This window comes from Triturus cristatus, chromosome 7, assembly GCF_964204655.1.
Source record: "Triturus cristatus chromosome 7, aTriCri1.1, whole genome shotgun sequence".
Classification (NCBI taxonomy): Eukaryota; Metazoa; Chordata; class Amphibia; order Caudata; family Salamandridae; genus Triturus; species Triturus cristatus.
In genome coordinates, this window is record NC_140590.1 from 94,577,909 (window position 1) to 94,598,600 (window position 20,692).

The 20,692-nt window shown below is 43.0% G+C and overlaps 1 protein-coding gene across 1 annotated transcript in view; it reads right to left on the reverse strand.

Annotated features, from left to right (window-relative positions):
• The window catches only part of LOC146808904 (phospholipase A2 inhibitor and Ly6/PLAUR domain-containing protein-like), a 158,238-nt gene extending 142,488 nt beyond the window's left edge, over nt 1-15,750 (reverse strand). Inside the window, exons 1-3 of the mRNA XM_085614798.1 lie at nt 15,693-15,750; nt 9,809-9,928; nt 2,049-2,195 (exon numbers count right to left, since the gene is read on the reverse strand). Of these exons, the coding sequence (XP_085470924.1) occupies nt 2,049-2,195; nt 9,809-9,928; nt 15,693-15,750 (325 nt within the window). The remainder of the gene's footprint in view (nt 1-2,048; nt 2,196-9,808; nt 9,929-15,692) is intronic.
• Nucleotides 15,751-20,692: the final 4,942 nt, after the last annotated feature.

The window sequence follows — 20,692 nt, forward strand, 5'->3', positions numbered from 1 at the left end:
TAGCGGGCTCTACTGGCCATTGAAGGCCTTCAACTTTGGCTTGGGCCTTTAACACTGGAGCTGGCATTTAATGTCCTAGTAGAGTCCTCTGCAATGGGCTCTAAGGCTATATTAATGTTCCACCCAAATTCAAAAATATTTGAAATCTTCAGGTGCTTCTACTGCGCTCCATTGGGACCACGTTGCCTGCTAAGGAAAGTGCTTAGTAAAGGAACTATATTCTCATCTACACATAAAAAAACAGGTTAGGTGCCAATTAAAAAACATTCACCCATGAACTTACTGGACATGGAGGGGTACCAATCTGAGATGCCTCTCTCCCCTAAGGTGCTACAGTGGCAGTTGGAATATCATACTGTCTCCTTTCTAGGGCTTTAGCAAACTTCATCTCATGTATCTTTCTCTTTCTGCTGAATGTCTTCCTCTCTGTCCCTTTCACTCTGTTTTATCCTGTGTGGCTTTACTTCTTTTTCACTAGCAAGCCTTTGCTTATTTCTTTCAAACTCTATATCTCACTCACCTTTGAATCTTCACCATCCCTTTTATCTTTCAAAGTGTGCAGCTCTATCTATGGGGAACGTACTGCTGCTGGATTAGGTATGTACCCAGTGGGGGAAAACCTGGTGCCCATGAATAGCAAGGTGGAGAGTCAGTATCTGAAAGGACTATGCAAACTTCTGTTTCTGTGCTGGTGATGACAATATTTTCACTACTAAATGCTTTGAAATTCATACTGATATTATTATGTAACCTAAAAATGTACTAGGTGTGTACTTTTCACCTTTAGATAAACCACAGCTAATGTAGGCCACATTTTAAAATTGCTAGTGTCTGGCCGCCATCTTAATCCATGTTGTGTATCTTTCTTTATTCCAGGATAACTTGAAGCAGCAATTTCAAATGGTGTCACTTTTGTTTACTGTTCCTATGTGAAAAGTTGTTTTTACACAATCCGTTTAGAACACTCTAACGAGCACCTGCAGAGTCCTTCTTGGGCCAAGTGTATCTCATTAGGTGGCAGATAAATGTAAGTCAAAAGTACGTTTAGAGTGGGGTCATTGTGCAGAAGCCTGTGAAAACAATAAGTTTGCGTTATCTTCATGTACCTTAAAGCAATTGATCCTTCATGAGGGAATCATGGATAGGTGTATCAATGGTGTGATTTAAAGTAATGCAATGTAGACAGAGATTCAGGTGCATTTACAGTAGATGCCCTTTCACTTTCCTTTACTGTAGAGATCTTTTTCCTGACATCCTAGCGAGGGTGGTCTCTTTATGGTAGAACTGATCTTGCTTATCTTACCTTTAAGACAAGTTTATAATAGTGTTTGTTCAAAATCTTTGATTTACTTTGAATATATTGACTAACACATTCATGTATTGATTTTTTTAAACTAATTTGATGATTTGAGTTTAAAACTTTGCTAATCCTTTGATAAACCTTTATGGTTTTGAAACTTAACCACCTTCTGTCTTCCTTGTGGAGCCAAATGTGCTTCAGGTTATTGAATTGCAATGATATTTGATGCCAGCCTCAGTCAGAACTAAAAATGTATCGAAGAGTGCGTTCCGAACCTGAATTTCTTCCAGAATTTTCAAGGAGCAAGCGCTCTATCACTAGGCACACTGTGGGCATCCTGTCACCTCATAAACTCAGTAACAAAAATCTGCCTTATGCAGGCCTGCATATTTTGGCAGCATTCTGTACAGGCTGCCTTCAGTTGATCACCTGTCCTTTAATTGGTGCATGTGAAGTTCTTCTTTGACAGTCTTATTAAGATTTACCAAATAACTGCAAATTCATCAAAATATGAGTCTGCGGATTGAACTGCCTCCTGAATTCTTCGGTGATGGTAGGTGCATTGCTTTCCTTTGGCTTCCAAAAAGCAGCCATCTTAGATCTAAAAGTATGTATTGGTAGTGCTACTATGGTGAATTAATAAGTGCAAATTCTACAAATTGAGGTCCCCTTTAAACATTTCTAAACCTTTTTTCATTTTCAAGAGCCCGTTCACAATTTGGAAGGCCAGAAAAGGCATGTTCCTTACCATTGATTTTTTGACTGTTACATTTGTCTGTGTTGCAGCACTTCCGTGTGATCCTCACGGAACCGACATTGCTTGTGAACCCAACTTCTTTTCCACAGAGGCCTGGCTCCACACAACCCTTGAACACAGCTAAGTAGGGTATGGGCCCTCCTTAAAAAGAACACATTTTCCAGTTAATTGAAAAGGGAACAGCAGCAACAAGCAGCTTAAAATCTAACACCTACACAAACACAGGCACTCAAGTCAAGTCAAGTCAAAAATAACTTTGTTCGGCTGATTATAGCCATCAAAGTACAAATAACAAAACAGGACAGATCAATCTACAGACATATAATATATGGATGTAAAGTCAGTTAAGATCCCCCGTTTTATGATCCATTAAACAGACATAAAAAGTAAAAAGAATCATAGGACAGTTAGTGATCTTTGTAAAGTCCGACTCATCACGAAATTCATTAACTGCCGCTCCCATAGGGAACAATAGAGTAAAATACATGCCATCGAGTTGTACGACAAATCATGCAACAATGAGCACAACGCAATGATCCATACCAGGGAAAATGACGACATAAATAAAAAACGACCCACCATCACATAATTAGGCCTGGGAGTTAATAAATAAATAAGATAAAATTAGCCTGACTTACACTTGTTCATATTTACATTTAAAAACAAGAATTCATATTAAATAAAACTAGCACATACCGAAAAAAGATTTTTACATATCATGATTCAGAACCGTGTCCACAGGACAGCTCATAAGTGACCTATTCCTATACCTGATTGCTCCTGTTAAGAAACTTGCTACCCCAAAGCAGACCATAGGTGACGCTCGCATTTGTAAGTACACCAGCGCCGGCCTAACTTGTTCAAATTTACAACCTTTAAGCATGGGGAGGATACTTTTCTGCGCAGTGAATTGTAATATGTACAAAACAATATTGTATGAAGAGTGTCTTGGTCCGAGAAGTTGTCACAGGGGCAGGGATTTAATATTCCTTCTTTAAAATACCCTTTAGAGAAAGCAAGAAGCCAGGGAACCATATTCAGCCTAAATCTTGTCAAAATGAAGAGATGATATGGTTTACTTATGTAAAGTAAATATGGTTGCATCTGTTGACCCAAGCTCAATGTGGCAAATCTTCTCACCATAGGTCTTTTCAATTCATTCTCCTCCCTTAGTACTCTTCGTCTATCTAAAAACTGCTGCTTGAAGTCTCTAATAGCCAGTTTACCCAATGCTATGGGGCTCAAGAATAAATCGAGGCAGCCGAGGGTTTCTATCTGCTCTTTAATACATCTTATCCACGGAATGTCTAACACCTTTTCCAAGGTGAGACAGTCTTGGATGATCAATTGGTTTAGGTTTGGAGTTGGTTGTGCCCAAATTCTCAACCAACGCAATAAGGGGGAAACCGCAATCTGATCAGAATTAAAACCCGCTCCTAGTTCCTCGTGTATGTTGAAAATTGGCATGGATGCAGGGACCGAAAGCAGTTTACGAATAAAAATGTTTTCGGCCCCTTGGATTTCTCTGACATCTGCGTAACTCCAGATGTCACTCCCATAAGTCGCCATAGGAAGACACTTGGCATTGTAAATCTTCATAAGTGCAGGGAGTGGTTTTGATCCTATTCTTTTTGCAAAGTCTAGAGTGGACCCCGATGCTCTAGCTAATACATTCTTTTTATGTGCACGCTGCGTGCACCATGAGCGATGGTCATCAAAAAGAACCCCTAAATAGGGAAAAGCGGGGACTTTTACTAACTTAACTCCCTTACAATAGAATTTAACCTTCGCTGCCCTCCTTGAACCTATGGACATGGCATGCAACTTTTTTAAATTAGTGATTAAGTCCAATGACTCCGTAATATCTATAAAACAATTTAAGAGCATTTGCAGCCCCCTTGCAGTCCTGGCCACCAACACCGCATCATCAGCATACAAAAATGCAGGAATCATTTTAGTACCGCTCTAGTAATGTCTTTACAACAAGAAATCAGAGAATCCCCAAGCTAATTAATATAGAGGGTGAACAGCAAGGGGGCCAAAATGCACCCCTGCCGGACCCCTCTTTTTACTGCCCATGAATCAGTCAGGCTGCCATCTTCATTGAAGCGCACTGCCGCTGTTGTGTTTTCATGGATGGCTGCCAGAAATTAAATCAAGTCAGCGTCTAGCCCTATATCTTGAAGGATCAACCAAAGCTTTGACCTATTGACAAGGTCAAAAGCCGAGGTTAAATCCATAAAGGCCAGATGGAGGTCCCCACGATTTGCAACTGTATACTTCCCTATCACCAAATGGAGATTAAGGCATTGGTCCAGCGTACCTTTCCCTTGCCTAAAACCAAATTGGAGATCGGAAACTATACTTGCTTGATCGAGCCACTCTGTTACACGTGCCAAGACAACTTTCCCCATAATTTTGGCTGCGGAGTCAAGGAGTGAGATGGGCCTATAACAAGCCGGGTCATCCCTTGCTCCCTTTTTAAAGATTGGTATAATGACCGCCTTAGCACAATACGTGGGAAAACCAGACAGGCAGGCTGCATTAAAAACATGTGTTAAAATCTTTGCACATAGCTTAGGATCTGCCTTATAGAGATCGGCCGGTACTCCATCGGGACCTGGAGCTTTCCCCCCTAAGGTTGATGTGATCGCCTTGCTGACATCATCAATTGTAAAAACAAGAGGGTGGCATACCGAATCAATAGCTGGATTCCCTGGGAAAATCCCCGGGGTCCCGTCACTATATACTTTCCCAAAGTGTTGCACCCACCTCTCAGCAGGAACTAGACAATCTTTACTTGAGTTTGGTGAATCATCAAACAATGGACTATTTACAACAGACCAGAATCTAGAACTATTGGCCAGCACACTGGCCTGGCTAAGCTCCTCTCAAGCAATCTCCCTTAATTGCCTTTTCCGACTCTCTACTGAAAGTTTATATACCCTCCTTACATTTTTAACGCGTAAAGCTACCCTGGGTTTTTGCTTAAGTTCCTGCATGAGTTCCTTATGGGTAGTCATACAGGTTTCATCAAACCATTTTTTAAATCTTGGGGGTCTTGGTGTACAGGATACAGTTAAGTTAGAAGCAACCTGTTTTACAATTCAGTCAAAGGCATTTTGAAAGGATAATGGTTGAGAGTCCTGGTCTGAGCAAATCCCAAACTCCTGCGCGCAATTAGAAATTAAATTATCAATAAAACTATCAGGGGTGATCCTTTCCCACCTCACTCTACGTGCTTGATCTATGGGTGCAATATTAACATTAGTAAGTTGAGTCATGGTCCTTCCTTTATTTACAGCATGTAAATTAAGGTCCAGTGTTAGTGGATTGTGATCACAAAAAACGTTTTTTGTTGCACTTAATGTGCCTATTGTCGACAACAACGAAGAGGAAACCAAAATATAATCAATTATACTGTGATGGCCATGACCAACATATGTAGGTATGGGAACTATCCTGTCCGACTGCTCGGGGTAAATCAAGTTATGGGTTGATAAAAAACGTCCTAAAAAAACGCTGGACGAGGTATGTTCAGAGTGGGTTAGCCCCTCGGGGCCATAGTCCTCCTCCAGCCTTGCTGAACAATTAATAGGGCAAACGTGAATATTAAATCTCCCAGGACTAATATGTCATAATATGTTTCTGTACTGTCACCATAAACACCCAAAAAAGCAGTGAGAGCTCTAAGGTGCTCTGACTCATCAGTTCTAGTGAAAGAAATATAAAAATTAACCACTAGAAGAGTTGGTAAATTCTTCCCTGTCAATTCTACTACTAAAATATGCGGAGAACATGAATCAATCAACTTTGCTTTGTAAGACAACTTGAGGTTGATCATCAATAATAGCCCCCCCCTTGCTCTGCCCATACTGGATGGTGTAGCGAGTTTACAAAAAGATATAAACCCATCCAAATAAACGTTTTTGTTGCCCTCCCATGTTTCCTGAAGGGCTAGAATGTGATGTGTGGCAAGAAAAAGTTCCCAGGATGCATCACCCTTTTTTGCCCTTAAGCCAGCAATATTCCATTTAAAGACTTTCATTATACCTCCATCAATTGTTGTTAGGGTAGTACTGGGTTTTACAATGACGACTGATGAAATCTGTTGGTTCAAAGGAGAGGAAGGAATAAAATTCCATAAACTAACCATGGGAATATGTATTACTTTGTCCGGTGTTTCCACTAAATTGTCTAAAATAACAGGTACTACATTACAAACAGGTAGTCAATCTTGAGCACCTAAACCAGAACGTGCCTGAAACCTGTTAGACAAGGAAATGGAGGGAACAGCCGACGACAGAGTTCCTAAGACGGCTTGTAAAAATATCCCAATGGCAAGGCCCAGATGGAGGTGGCGGGCTTAGGGCAAGGATCCTGTGATTGTCCCACCCACCCAACTCTGCGAACCATAATAATATTATTGCTTATGGGTACCCTAAAACCTTTATGTTTGGATAACCAATCTACGGTTTTATTACGCAATTGGGTCCAAGATTCAGTTTGATCTGATCTAAGCAGTGGGACACCCGCCAAAACCAAAACATAAGGACATGCGGCCGGGGGTAGGTCTAGTACGTCTCTAGAACTTAGCATTCAACGGGTTGAGCACAATGGGACCATCTCTGTGGTGATTACTAGCTCTGGTAGTAAACTTGGCCTGGTCAATAGATAATGGTCTCGGAGGTCCCACAGGCTGAGACGGGATCTGATCAGATGGACAAAAATAATTAACCATACCGACTGTCTCCAGACCTCCCAGGCCCAGATGCACAATATTCCCCCCAGGGCCAGAAGCCATGCATGATGGTCGAGGTGTGGCTGGATTTACATTACCAATGTGCACATTAACTGCTCTGTGAGCCAATTCCCTATTGTTAACCCCCACGGGGCCGATCACTTCTGGCATTACCGGGGCCACAAGTGCTTTAGCTGCCCCTCGTGCCGCACAATGACACCCACATGCCTCCTGATTGGCTGGCTCATTACTAAATTTTAAAAGGTCTGACAATTTTTCCTCAATTGCCCCTAGTTTAAATAAAAAAGGCGCTAAAAGGGCAGTTATTAAAGTCTCCAAGTGCTTTCAATGGTCAAGATCACTTCCAATGTCCACCATGGTGTGGGGGTCAATATTTGAAATAAGAGGCGTACCACCATTCATTTTGGGGGTCTGATTCTCGCATATCCCCAACGCTTGATGTTTAGGTTTAGCTTTGGTCTTGTTCCTCAATGCCACGCTTCGTCTTGTACGTTTTGCAGGCGACTCACCATTCCCTCGCTCACTATTCCCTCCTGACCTGGATTTAGAAGAACAGGCCACGCTTTCCCTTTCCCTTGCAGCTCTTTTGGATCTAGTAGCAGGATCACCTTGGGCTACACACGTCGTTGTTGAGGTATGCGCTAGAATTAAAACTGGAGGTGCAGGGGTATCTATTTTCTCCGCAGATGAATTAACCAACGATTCCTGAGCTAAGCTCATTGTCGGGTTTTGAGCAAGTTCCAGAATACTTAAGTGATCCACCACCAGTACCCCCAATTTAGAAGCTAGACAATCAACTGGGTCCCCAACCGGACTTACAACTGGTGCGTTCAAGCTTAAGTGGTCCAAAATTCGCAGAGCGCCCAGGGGAGATTTGGCCATGGTTATAGCCCCCAAGAATGACCTTTTTAGCCCTGCATAAGTGTCCAAAGAGAGCCGTTTTTCAGTGAGTTGTATTTCATGTCAATACTGACTCAGCCCTTGTTAAAAATGCATCCAATGTACCGCAATCCTGTAGCCTTACGTTTGGTCGTCATAACCAGTGTCTAAATATTTAATACGCCACCTTCTAGACAGACAAACGTATCAAGGAAAATATAACAATAAAATGACCTTGTGCTTCGTCCGGAGTTCAAAGTGTCTCGCACAGCTAAGGGAGGTGGCCCAGCCCTGCTTCCTCCTGGCTCGGATGAGCGCAGACGGGCCCGCGCGCGTCCCACGCTGCAGGAACCCAGTGGGCCTTTTGACCGCCTCCTGGCGCTCTGGGGTGGCATCAGCGGTGTGCGTGCCACAGGGGCTACTGGGAGGAGTAGTCCGATGTTTCCCCGTGGACCTCCTGCCCCGAAATGACTCTGACAGCGGTGGCGGCACCAGCAACAGGCAATAGGCAGAAACAGGTAAGTTTCAAAGAGCTCTATCTCCGAATGACGCTGTGGCAACCTGTGCCATTTTTAGACTGTTTTTAGGATGTCTTCATTCCTTTCTCTAGCCCCTCATTACATTATGAACTTTCTTCTCGCAGTTCAATATGTGTTGTTGAGACCAACCGCTACTCTTCTGAGTTCTAACAGCAGCAAAATGTGAACAATTTGCTTCTGGCATGGCACAACATTTCTATAAATGTTCCAGAGGTTAACTGATGTCATATTAAGTGGAAGAGGGCACAACTGATTGATGTGCAATACAAACAAAGGGTTATACAATTAAATGTATATATTGAGCTAGTCATGTGAGGGTGAGTAACACACACTTCTCTCCCCCATAAATCCCAACACATTTGTAGCAAATTCCAGGCCCTTAGCTGGTCTCCTTCTGCACTGTTTACCAACTTCTTACAGCATTTTGTAAATGGTCTTTATAACCTAATTTCCAGAATATCTTCTCATCTATGCTCTTTAAACCAAGTTTGAATGCATTTAGGTTTCATTGGACTGACTGTCTTAACAATGTTCCAGTACTTTACCAATATGGCACCAAATTTGCATCTTCCATATATTCTACACCAAAGGAGTGTGAAATCTCATAACCGTTATCCTGAAATTATGTGAAATGTCAGAAAATTGTGAAAAATTACACATAACGTACACAAGCGCACTTCTCTCTCGTGAACACTGAATGCAGGTGCATTCCTGGCATTCAAATGTCGCCAACAAGGGGAATAGTTCAGATTTCTCTTATGGCACATTTTTTGCTAGAATCTGTCTCCCACAAGATCTTTCATGCTCGAACATCTTCCCGCCAGAAAATGTACTAAATTATACAATGGCATAACCTCGGACATTTTGCAAAGTCTACATAGTGGAAAAATATGTACATTACACAAGCTTTCCTTAAAATTAGCATGGTCTTACTTTTCACACGCTGTGCTGACCTGTGCCCTGAGCAAATAAGGAAAGTCTGCCATATTAGAATGAATGTGCTGCCCTAGAGCAGCCGCCAGGGCAGCGCATTCAAGTGAAATATGGATCAGCTGTTTAGAAGCTGCTTCATGTTTCACAGTGCAGGCGGCAACCCATCTGCACTTTTAAGGGAGATTAGAGATCCCCTTGCAGTCAGTGACTGCACCCGCATGCAGGGGGATGTCTGAGGAGGTCCCGGAGAGGGCTGCTGTTAGAAGTCACACAGAAAGTGCGCAACCTTTTTGTGGCACACTTCCACTTCACTTCTTAAAGGCATGTTTGCGTCTGCACCCACGTCGATAATACGGCACGGGCGCAGAGGAAAAGTGATTCTCTCATTTGCATGGAGCCAAGCCCCCATGCAAACGTGTTAATGCACTCTCATAATAGCACTGGCGCATGTGCACCAGCGCTATCTGTATTACAGAATGGGACGCACAAGCGTCTGTGGCTCCTTCTGTAGTACATTTGTGCCCCGGGAGAGCTCAAAGGGGGTGCATATGCCCGATGCACCCCCTGGGCACAATGTACAATAAGGGCAAAGGTCGGCAATAAAGACACAATTTATCCATGTATCCATGGACACGTACCTACTGTTTTATTCTCCATGCCCATGACACAATGAGTGACTCCTTTGGGACAAAGGTCAAACTTGCCAGAGCAACTGTTGCTGTTCACGCTGAAGCACTGCTCGCAGATGCGGGAACTTCCTGAAAAGAAAAGAAAGTTTATATTGTAAGATTTTGTCTATTGTTAGATTTTCCATTATGCAACCTTTTTGCTACTGGACCTAGCATGTTTGAAGGAAAATTATATTTATGATATGTGTTGGCTCTGAGAATGTTTTCAAAGGTACACCCTGGTTCTACTGTACAACATACTGTAGAATATATATTGGTATTTGATTAATTCACACCTACATTTCTCTTTTTGAGTCTATTGTTCAATAAGGGGACTATGTACATTAAGATATGCTGAACCACAGGCTGGTGAATCATTTTCTATATTTTATGCACGATAAAAATTGGCATGAGAAGGGAATTGATAAAAAGAGACAAGTACTGGTAATGCTAATAAGGCTGGCATATAACTGAAAGTTCCTCTTCTGTCATTGATGTATTCTAAGCACTCACTAAATCAAAATTAATGCACTGTCACTAATTCCTGGACTGATAGATCCATTCATACACCCAATGGGTAATTCTTGCATTTAGCCAATTATCCACCCACAATAAAACATACTGACAAATGCCCAAATGTACGATAATAAAAAGAGCGCACATAGAAAAATGAAAAAATACTGCCTCCTCAACTTAGTGAGCAAATGCTTAAAATGCAAATATAATATTGGACTTAGGAAGAGGCGGTCATCATGCATGATGTGGTATTGTACACAGTGAACAAATGTTTTACATTTTAAACCTAGATGCCACACTATGTGTTGGTCACCTTAAAGCAGTACAAGCAATGACAGCATGTGCACAATACAATCTTAGAATGCTAAAGTGTATAGTGCATCAATGTTGTATTAAGCCACGGTGACCGACGCAATCATTCTAAATATGTTGACCATCTTGGAACTATAAAACAATGATACACCATAGGCAATACCATTTCAAGGTGGGCAACTAGTTTAGAAATTGTAACCACAGAGCAAATGGAATTTGGTGCAAGCGAGCAGCCAGTAGAAGTGTGTATGCGCTGCAGGATGCTCATGAAAAAAAATGAAAGAAATGAAAGCTGACCTATGAAATGAAAACATGGAAAACTAATAGATTGGTCACCAGCCCAGACAAAGAAGTATCCTCATTTTTAGATGGATGTGCAAATATGATCAGGACAAATGCTGTTACTCACAGCCAATTGCAGAAATGGGCAAAACGATTGCCTCATGCAGTATGCTGTCATGGGGAGCAGCAGAATAAGAATGACACTTGAACAGATAGAAGAGGCCTGGCCCAAGGCCCTTTATGCATATATGTAGGGAGAGGTTTTTTACAAAGACCTGGCAGACACCACCCCACCTAATGAGGTCTAACAAGGATTACTACTATGCCAGTCTTCTACTCAAAGGGTTGTCCGAGGTATCTGTGAGATCCCACGTAACAAAATAAATTTCAGTCTACAGCCTTCAATACAGTGTCAAAAAATCTACCTATAAATGTCTATTGGCTTTAACAAATGTATTTCACAATAAGTAGTCCAGGCCTACTCCCTTTGTAATGTTTAATAATAAACATCTCAGACCTGTGTCATCTGATATAACGTTTCCCAATGAACAAATCAAGATTATAGTCTTCATTATTTAGTTATCACAATGACAAACTGAGGCCTTTTGTCTTGCACATAAGCCTGCAATCATCATCAACAGTCACAGAATAAAAAAATATAAAAACTTGTACTTAACAAAGCAGTAGACAACCCCAGTGAAATTGGCCTAACAAAGATTATCACAATGCAAATCTTCAACTGCAAGTGTTTGTCCAAGGGGGTGACTGCACCCCTTGATCACAATGTTCGTCTGTGATATTCATTGTAATAAAATATGTCTGCAGCCTTTAACTAAGTGTATTGAGTATCCACACTTAAAGGCCCGTTGGCATTGACCAACACTTTTCACAATAAATTAGTCAGGCTTACTGCCTTTATCATACCTTTTCATAATAAGCATATCAGATGCAGATGGATAGATTGCTGACATGCAGGAAATGCCAGAAACATTGTGGCAACACTGTCCCACCCCCTTGAGCTGCTGTGGGCACCCCCACAACCGCACCACTGCGAGCACTACTTCATGATCAAGGCCGCCTCCATGCCCCAGTGTTTTGACTCTTTGGGACCTCCCTAGGGTGTAACTAGAATCCCACAGGATGGAAAACCACCTACAGGCCCACATCAATGGAAAACACTGGTGGTGCTGAAAACCACTGGGTGTACCAGAGATGCACACATGCTGCTAAAAGTAACAGCTTTTCCATAAGGTCCAGGGCATGTGGTACAGCTAGAGGAGGGGCCCTTATTTTCACCTGCTGCAGTCAAACAGTCCTATCGAGCTAAGCTGAGATCCGGAATAAATTTAGTTTTTTTAAACCCAATGGATGCAATATGTGTACACAATAAAGAAGTCAAAGGATTGAAAGCTCCCGTGCAGCCACACACTGCTCCCTCTAATGAATTGCAATTTGAAAGTGGCCAGGGCGACTCAGCGCAGAAGATAAAATCGAAAAGCAAAAGAAAATCATCATTCCATTAGGAAGTATGGGCAGTAAGAAGTGTTAAAGCAAAAGAGAAGTGGGAAAGCACCCGTATGCATTACTGGCTGCAACAAGTCCAGGTCAGGGGTGCACCCTTGAACCTCAGATAATCAACCAGGTTGGACTATCAAATGGATCCTCCAGCATTAATCAGGGAAATACAAACTGAACTCCAGTTGCAAAAAGTTGAAAAGAGGAAGCATGTAGTTAAAGCCAAAGTACACCATGCTCAATTATTACAAGCAGCTATGTCAAAGTACTTTAACGCTCCATTCGATGAAGTGACAAGCAAACAGGATCCACCAGCAAGCGCACCTTGGCCCTAGGAGCATACACTTAACTAACCTACAAATTACTCTAGGCGGTTGTTGGGCAGGCTGGCCTTTTCCAGCACTTCATTTGCCTCTACCTATGAAGCTACCCCCCAGTTGCAAGAAATGAGTCTGGTAGAAACAGGTACAATAGCACATAGTTTGGTCTCTTGAGATACATCTCTAGATCTGGTTGAAACTAGTGTACTAGTAGACAACATTCAAATCTCCCCAATGCAGCAGCATCAAATAGATGAAATGCAGGGGACTTGGGAGGTGCTGCTAAATTCATTCCAACCAGCAGTAGGCATTCTAACGTATCAGTCAAACAAACTTGACCTGGGAGGTTAATTTACTTAATACATTGGCAACTTATGTCACTACGATTGATACCAAAATAGCGGTCTTAATTAATCTAATCCAGTGAGCACAAGCAGATGCGGCACAACCGTCAGTGGCCATTACCTGCGGTCCATTGATTGACAAATTATCCACCCTTCCTGCATAACTTGATGCAGTACTAAACTAAATAAAAGTCCAGTGTAAGCTAGGAACTGCACAATCACAAAAAGCAAACAATCTACAAATTATCTGTAATGATAATCAGTTAATGATAGTACCTAATGGCCCCAACCTCAGAGTAGGTCGAGTCTATAGACCTCCTCATGTCATCGTGACAACTGGTTCTTGGTCGAGGGCTAACTAGTCTTTGTCAAAAAACCAATGCAAATAACAAGAAAGGCCCATAACAAGCAGCCCTCTCAAGGGAGCAAATCCAAACAGATGGATCTGATATATTCCATCTTCAGAAAAGCATCCAAAAGAGATGGTGCCAACTCCAAAATCACCAATGGAGGCCATAGCAACAGGAGCAAGCTGGAGTACTCCAACAATATCAAGATCCACTCTGCAAAATAACTGTAACGTAAAAAAGTGGGTATGCCGTATCCTTCCACAACAAAAGAAGAGATACAAGCAGAACCGTGGGTTATCTGGAAAGAAAACGGGGTCCCAGTGACAAACAGCAGCAATTAGACAAGTTTGAAAATATGACCACCTAAAACCACCAAATGGGCGGCACACTAGATCTTAAGTCCAGATCAAAGAGTACTGCAGCTCTAAAAACCATCAGTGCAGAAAGGTGTTTATACTTGCAGGAGAACAAGACAGGTACCTCCAGACCTACCAGGCGTCGTAGAGTTAACAGAACCAAGCAGCAGTGCCAACCTGCAGGTCACAATAACCTCCCATCAAATGATGATCACACTCACTTGAAAGCTGAGAGCAAGGACCAGAAGGCAGTGAAGGTGCAAAACACCTGTACCGTGCAGAATAAATACATTTTCACCCAATGTGAATAATCTTTATTTGCAGATGAATTAGAATCCTTAAAAAAGCCAGACCAGTACAAAATGTAAAAAATCTGTAACGGATAAGGCACAAATTGAATTGATAGTGTGCTTTTTTGTATAAAAAGGAAAATTCATTTTAAAATGGTTAAAACTCTCAAGGCACAAAATACACATAATTGCTAGGAGCAGTACTGTTGTTTCTATGGAAAAAAACTGTATGGTGGAAGCTTGTGATTGCATTCCATGCACTGGGCTGCCACTCACGGTCCCCACACTGTGCCACTACTGTGCTTGTAACAGTCTATTAACTTGTAGTAGGAAATTCGTTGCCTTGTGGTAAATATTCTTTTTACCTTGACTGAATTTCATACGGAATCTAAAATAAAATAGAATAGCTCAGAATAACAAGAGGCAGAATCCGTGGTATAAGAGATTTTCTGAATGGGCTTTATTCCAAAATGGCCGACTCGAGTGGCGGCCTTCAGGTTCCGTCACCACGAGGGTTCAGGAAGTGAAGTACAATACTTTATTGACAAGAAGTAACTTTTATAGGTCATACATTACAATGAAACGAATGCAAAAGGCGTAACAATTGATAAGGAAAATGACATAGTAATACGTAATCGAAACTAGGCGTAATAAGGAGCAAAAAGAAACATGATTGGTTCTGATTATCATACATAGGTGGATCTATAAGATAATACTTAACATAGATGCGCGCGCAGCAGCATGACGTGTGATTGACGTGCAACTAGGGGGTGAAGGGGACTTGACATTTAGCTCTACATGTGGAGACAAGAAGTCTGGGGGGTCAAGTCAACCTAATCCCAAATCATATCTAACATCCTATGTTTAGAGAACTATGTTATCCGCAAGGAAGGACTCTCGGACAGAATCTATTCTATACTGACTGTGTGTGCGTGTACAAGCGTCTAAGTGTCTATATGAGATGCGAGGGGCAGAAAACTTTCCATGGCAACAGGGCTATGAATTACGTGCAGGAGGACGGAAAGACCGAGTCCTTTGCTTGTGAGCTAAAGGAGATGTTTACCTAAATCACTAGACAGGAATGCATCGGCTGAAGAGCAAAGTAGATAATCTGAAGGTAAAATACAGCTTCTTGGCAGGCAGGCGAAACTGGCCGAGGCAGACACTGTTAGCTGCGCAGGGAGTAGGACAAAGTTCATGGATACAGATGCGAGCTCAAGCTGAAGCTGTCAGAGACAGAGAGCAGGGAGAGGCTTTGAGGACAGGATCGGGCCTACTTGCCTGAACTGTAAAAATGGAGTAACTTAGCCACATAAAGTCGGTGGCCTTTCATACTTAGGAATCGAATATCCAGCCCATTGATGGCGGATCTGACAGAGAACATATTGACGGTGGACGCACATATGTTTGCGTCTTGGAAACTGGAACTGGAGGGAACATACATGTACTTGTGACATGCACATAGAACCGTTGGGGTCCAAGATAGGGGACATAACTGATCAGGAAAATCCACATTTCCACAGCCTGCAGAGAGAGTTGGAACGACTGACTGTTCAAGAGTGTCATTACGGTGAGGTGGCAGGATCTTATCTGGAGGTTCGGGAGAGATGATGGTACCAGTTTCCATCTCAGCTGGCTGACGGTGGGGCAAGTGCACAAAAAATGTAATACAGTCTCCTCTTAACTGCCATATAAACTAAACTAAGGGTCTAACCAAGTTTGTTTCCAGGCTGGAACCTGTACTTTTGATGGGAAGACTCCAAAGCGGATTAGAAGCAGAACATGTTGGATTGATGGGGATATATGACTTATGAGATAGGGTTGTGGCCCCAATCTTCATAGGTTTGCAGAACCATCCATCCATGTTTTTTTCGAGGCATCTCGGCTTTGTCGAGTGTCCCAGCTTGTAATTTGACTTTTTTTTATTAGCAATTATTTTTAACGCAGTAAAACAGATGTTTAGGGCCCCATGCTTTGGACAGTGTTAAGGGTGGTCAACGCTTGCTGAAGCACATTGGCCAGTCATTTTTGATTGTGTGCTGGTTCTTCATTTCTGTCCAGCACAAGGCAGCCAGTGGATCTGGTTGTGCCGATCTCAATTTCCAACACAGTTTGCGACCGTCCTTACAAGGGATTGATGGAATAACCCAAATTCCAATCAAACCTGAGCTTGAGAAGTGACTCACAGAAGGTGAAAAATGCATTTGAACAGGGTAGACTGAAATTGGTTTAGAAAGGTTGCATCCTTTCTCTTCAAAAGTTCCGAACCGTGAGCAAGTGTAGTGAGAAACTTTGCTGCTATTACTTGTAGTAGATGGGAGTGTGACGTGCACCCCACCTTTGGTCTTAGTGTGTTAAGTGCGGAATGCAATTTATTAGCCTGATCCCTATTTTTGACCTAGGTGCTCTTTAAACTTTAGTCTGAAGTCCAGGACCACTCCTAGGTATTTCTAGGATCTGACCCGCTCTAGTTTGTTCCCTGGTGCTTTCCACTTGAATTTGATATTTTGAAGACAGGCGTTTGCAGAGAAAAAGATTACTTTTGTTTTATTATAGTTCAGTTCGAGACCCAGCACTTCTGTGTATGGAAGCATTTTGGTTATCAGTTACTGAAGACCCATGGGTGCCGGCTACATTGAACAATGTCGTCCAAGTTTGTAGGCACCTCACTGGGCTCTTTGCTAGTTTGGGTGGATCATTTTGTACATCAGATAACCATTCATCTAGGTCCGCCATAAACTTTTTAAACAAGCAGGGGGTGAGCACACACCCTTGCTTTCGGCCGGTGTGCGTGGGGATCTTCCCTGTTGTCCTGTCGCCCTTGTCTAGTTTAACTAAAACCCATATCTCTGTGTATAAGTTGACTATGGCCCCCAGTAGCTTTGGTGGTGTGTCCCATCTGGCCATCTTTATCCAAAGGCGCTCTCTCATGACCATGTCAAAGAGCGCTTTGAGGTCAATGAAGCAGGTGTATAATTTAGAAGTCTTTTGAATAGCTTTTTCGACATGAAGATCAGGGCAAGAAGGGTGCTAATTGTGCTCATGCCAGCTCTAAATCCCATTTAGGTAATTGGAATAATGTTGCTGGTTGCGGCTCAAGGGCTAATAGTAGATTGGAGGCATACAATTTGGCTTCAACGTTGATAAGCGCGATCAGTCAGTAGTTCACTGGGTTTGATCTCCTGCCTACTTTGAGATTGGATTTAATTCTCATCCCTAAATACAAGTCCTGGGGACAGCATGATGAAATTAATAAAGGCTCAATGTCACTTATGACCCAGTAAAACCCTTCTCTACGGCACATCACTACCACTGACATCGTAACAGTTGCATTCCAGCGACCAGCGCAGAATAACGCAGAAGAATCTACCATTATTACTTGGGCAAATAATCAAATCGCACAGCAGGTATGGGAGGAGAAAACAACATTTGAGAATTTGCACAACAGAAGGGAACTTGCATATCCATTATTCTTAACTCCAAGCCGAAGGCAACAAATGGAAGGGTGCACTCAGAAATATTGCAGTCCATAAAGATCACATAAATGTTTCAAAGTATATGTTTTATTCTTTCTTTACTATATGTCCATAAAAATGTTTCCCATATATAGAACATCCAACCAACGCGTTTTGTTCAAACGTCGCTTAGCGACATTTCTCCTATTATTTTGCTCTGGAACGCCCACTTTGCATCTCATTAGAGATGCAAAGTGAAGCGTAGTGAAAAAGGGTGCCAACATGCGATTTTGCATGTTAGCACCCTGTTGTTGATAGGGCGATATTTTTATCTCCGCTTCTTTGGCTTTTAAAGCCAAAAAAGCGGAGATAAAGCCCTTGTTAATATGCCTCTATGGGGCATATTATCAACGGCCAGCGATAATTATCGCTGGCCGTACATGGCGATAGAAATATTATCGCCGGCTATCGCTGAATATTATCACCATGATAATGCTATATTTACAACGCATTGCGCTATGGCTATAATATTTCAGCGATAGCGGTGTTTTCAATGGAACATCGCTGGTTTTCCAGCGATGTTCCATTGAAAACAGCGATAACATTGCTGATACGACCCTGTGGTCCTATCAGCATAATCTATCTCCCATTAAAGGTATGCCTTATCCAGGAATTTAACAGACGTTAAATTCCTGAGTTAAGGCTGAGGTAGCACAATTTTTTTTATCGCTGCACCTCCTTGTTAATATCGCGAAGCTGCCTTCATGATATTAACATGTGTTGTTTTCACAGCCGCGCCTTCTTTGCATCTCATTAGCGCTACGAGGCGAGGCTGTGAAAAACCGGGCTCTACATCAAGGAAACACGCGCTAGCTTGTCCTTGATGATACTGCGATATAATTATCGCCGCCTTTCGCCCAAAAACGGACGATAAAGCGGCGATAATTATATCGCCAGCCCTTGCTAATATGCCCCTATATTCCTTGAACCTTTGAGAACGAGCTCTCAGAGACATGAGTCTGACCCCTCCAGGGGGTGTTTATCTCCCAGGTACTGAGAAGGAATCTTATTGTTTCATGAATGAAGTGCCGGAAGTGCAAGGCTCCAAATATTCATTTATGCATAATTATAGCAATCTGTGCATTGACTTAGACAATACTAGCCTGCTTTGTGTTGCTAATATAATGTGAATTTTTCTACATGTCTGCCTGCCTCTGAAGCTGGCAAGCAGCTGGTCTGCATGTAGCTGCATGGAAACAGCATGTCAAGTGTGGGACCCGCAGTCTGTTTTGGCTTCTTTGCAAACAGCCGCTCTTTATGTAGAATCAAGGGAGTGCATACTTATGAGGCAAAGACAGCAAGACTACAACTCCCAGAAAGCAGAGTATTCAGACATGCTGGAAGTGCTGCATGACATGAAGCAACGTCTGAGCACCGAGCGCGCCTGTCAGGATCATCTCTGAAGGACAGGTGGAGGTGAAGCGGAGTCCATCACATGTCAGCACCACGCATCACCACTGATAGGCTGACAGGAGTCAGCAATAGTCATTCACAACCAGAATTCCCTGTAAAATGTCAGTGGGGCTGCATAAGTGTTAAACACTACACGTGACAGACGTCTGGTAGCGCTGGTTCACATTCAGACTGTATGCTAGAATCACATCTGAAAGGCCCGTTGGGCTGAGTAGGGTAAATGCAAATGTCTAGTATTTGTAAAGTGCAAACAATTACCCAAGGGTGTCAAGGCGCTGGGGGCCGTCGGGAAGATTAAGCGAGCTATTGCCCAGAGTCACACGGTACTGGGCTGATCTGCCACCAGGGATTGAACCATGAGCTCCCTGGTCCCGGAGGCAGCCGACCTGGCCGCTGCGCCACACCTCTTCCCTTGTCACTCATGTGTCAGGCAATGAAAGGGCAGCAGATGTGGTGCAAAGGCAATCAAATCCCAAATACCCTCATATCACTGATTGACTCTTTCACAGCACAATGCCTCATATGACTGCAATGAGGTGAACATAGAAAACAGAACACCCTCAGAAGGAGAAAAGGTGGACAGGCTGAGAGGACCCACTGGGGAGGTAACCTGTGACCCTGGGGTCAAACACAGAGTCCTGTAATAGATGCAGTGGTACACTAAGCTACCAACCGTGGCTTCATGTATACAAAATAAAACAGCGCCTAAAATACATATTTTACTCCTACAAGGGTGGAGCTCAGAGACGTTGTAGTCTAATACCATCAGTGTCACCTCAAGGATTTTTGAAGTGCTGGACAACACATATTTTTGGGCCGCTTATTTGGAACAACTTCGAACTTCTTAATCGTTTTAGAGAGTATAGCTAAAGTCGAGGGGCAGAGAAATGAGCAATAGAAATGTCAGTGGAAGTTGAATTATACATTTATTTTTGAGAAAGTGGGGGCGGCAGAATGGGTTTAATTTACATTTTACAGCTAATTTACCCCAACTTCTCTCCCTGCCCTCCGCTCATGAACCTTCCCCTACTTAAAAACACACAAAGCCCCTCCGTAGGCCTGGAAATGAAACAGCTTGATCCTCTGTTTATCCCCGTGGCTTCTCTGTGGACTCTGCAAGCAGCGGGTTGGGTCATTTATCAAGCAGACCCCGGTCAGAGACACTCCTGGGGCTGGCTGCCTGTCCTGAGGGCCCTCAGCGCTGCAGTGTGTGCACGGGGGAAGATGCCGATCGCCACGTCTGCGCCATGCTGCCCAAAAGTGCTGACGTGACGAATGCGGCTGACGTTGATGGATCAGCCGCTGTCTCTTTTCCTGTACCGCTGCAAAGAGTGCGGAGAGCGAGGGGGAGACACAAAGGAAGTCGAGAGATTGACTCCTTTGTCAGGGGCTCTGCAGTTTTATGGGAAAGATAAAGCTGCTGTTCGGAGTGGTACAGATGGGACCAGCTCGGCACAGTCTGTCTCATGCTGCTGAGAGTCGAGCGAGGTTCTGTTTGCGGCCTGCCGATACGAAAAGTAACTGCGTAGTGATTTACTGGAATGCCCGGTGCCACATCACCAACGCCCATACGGTGCCCGCATTCGCGCTGCCAAGGGGCGTACAGTACGGCTACGGGGCACACCCTGTAACTATGCCGTG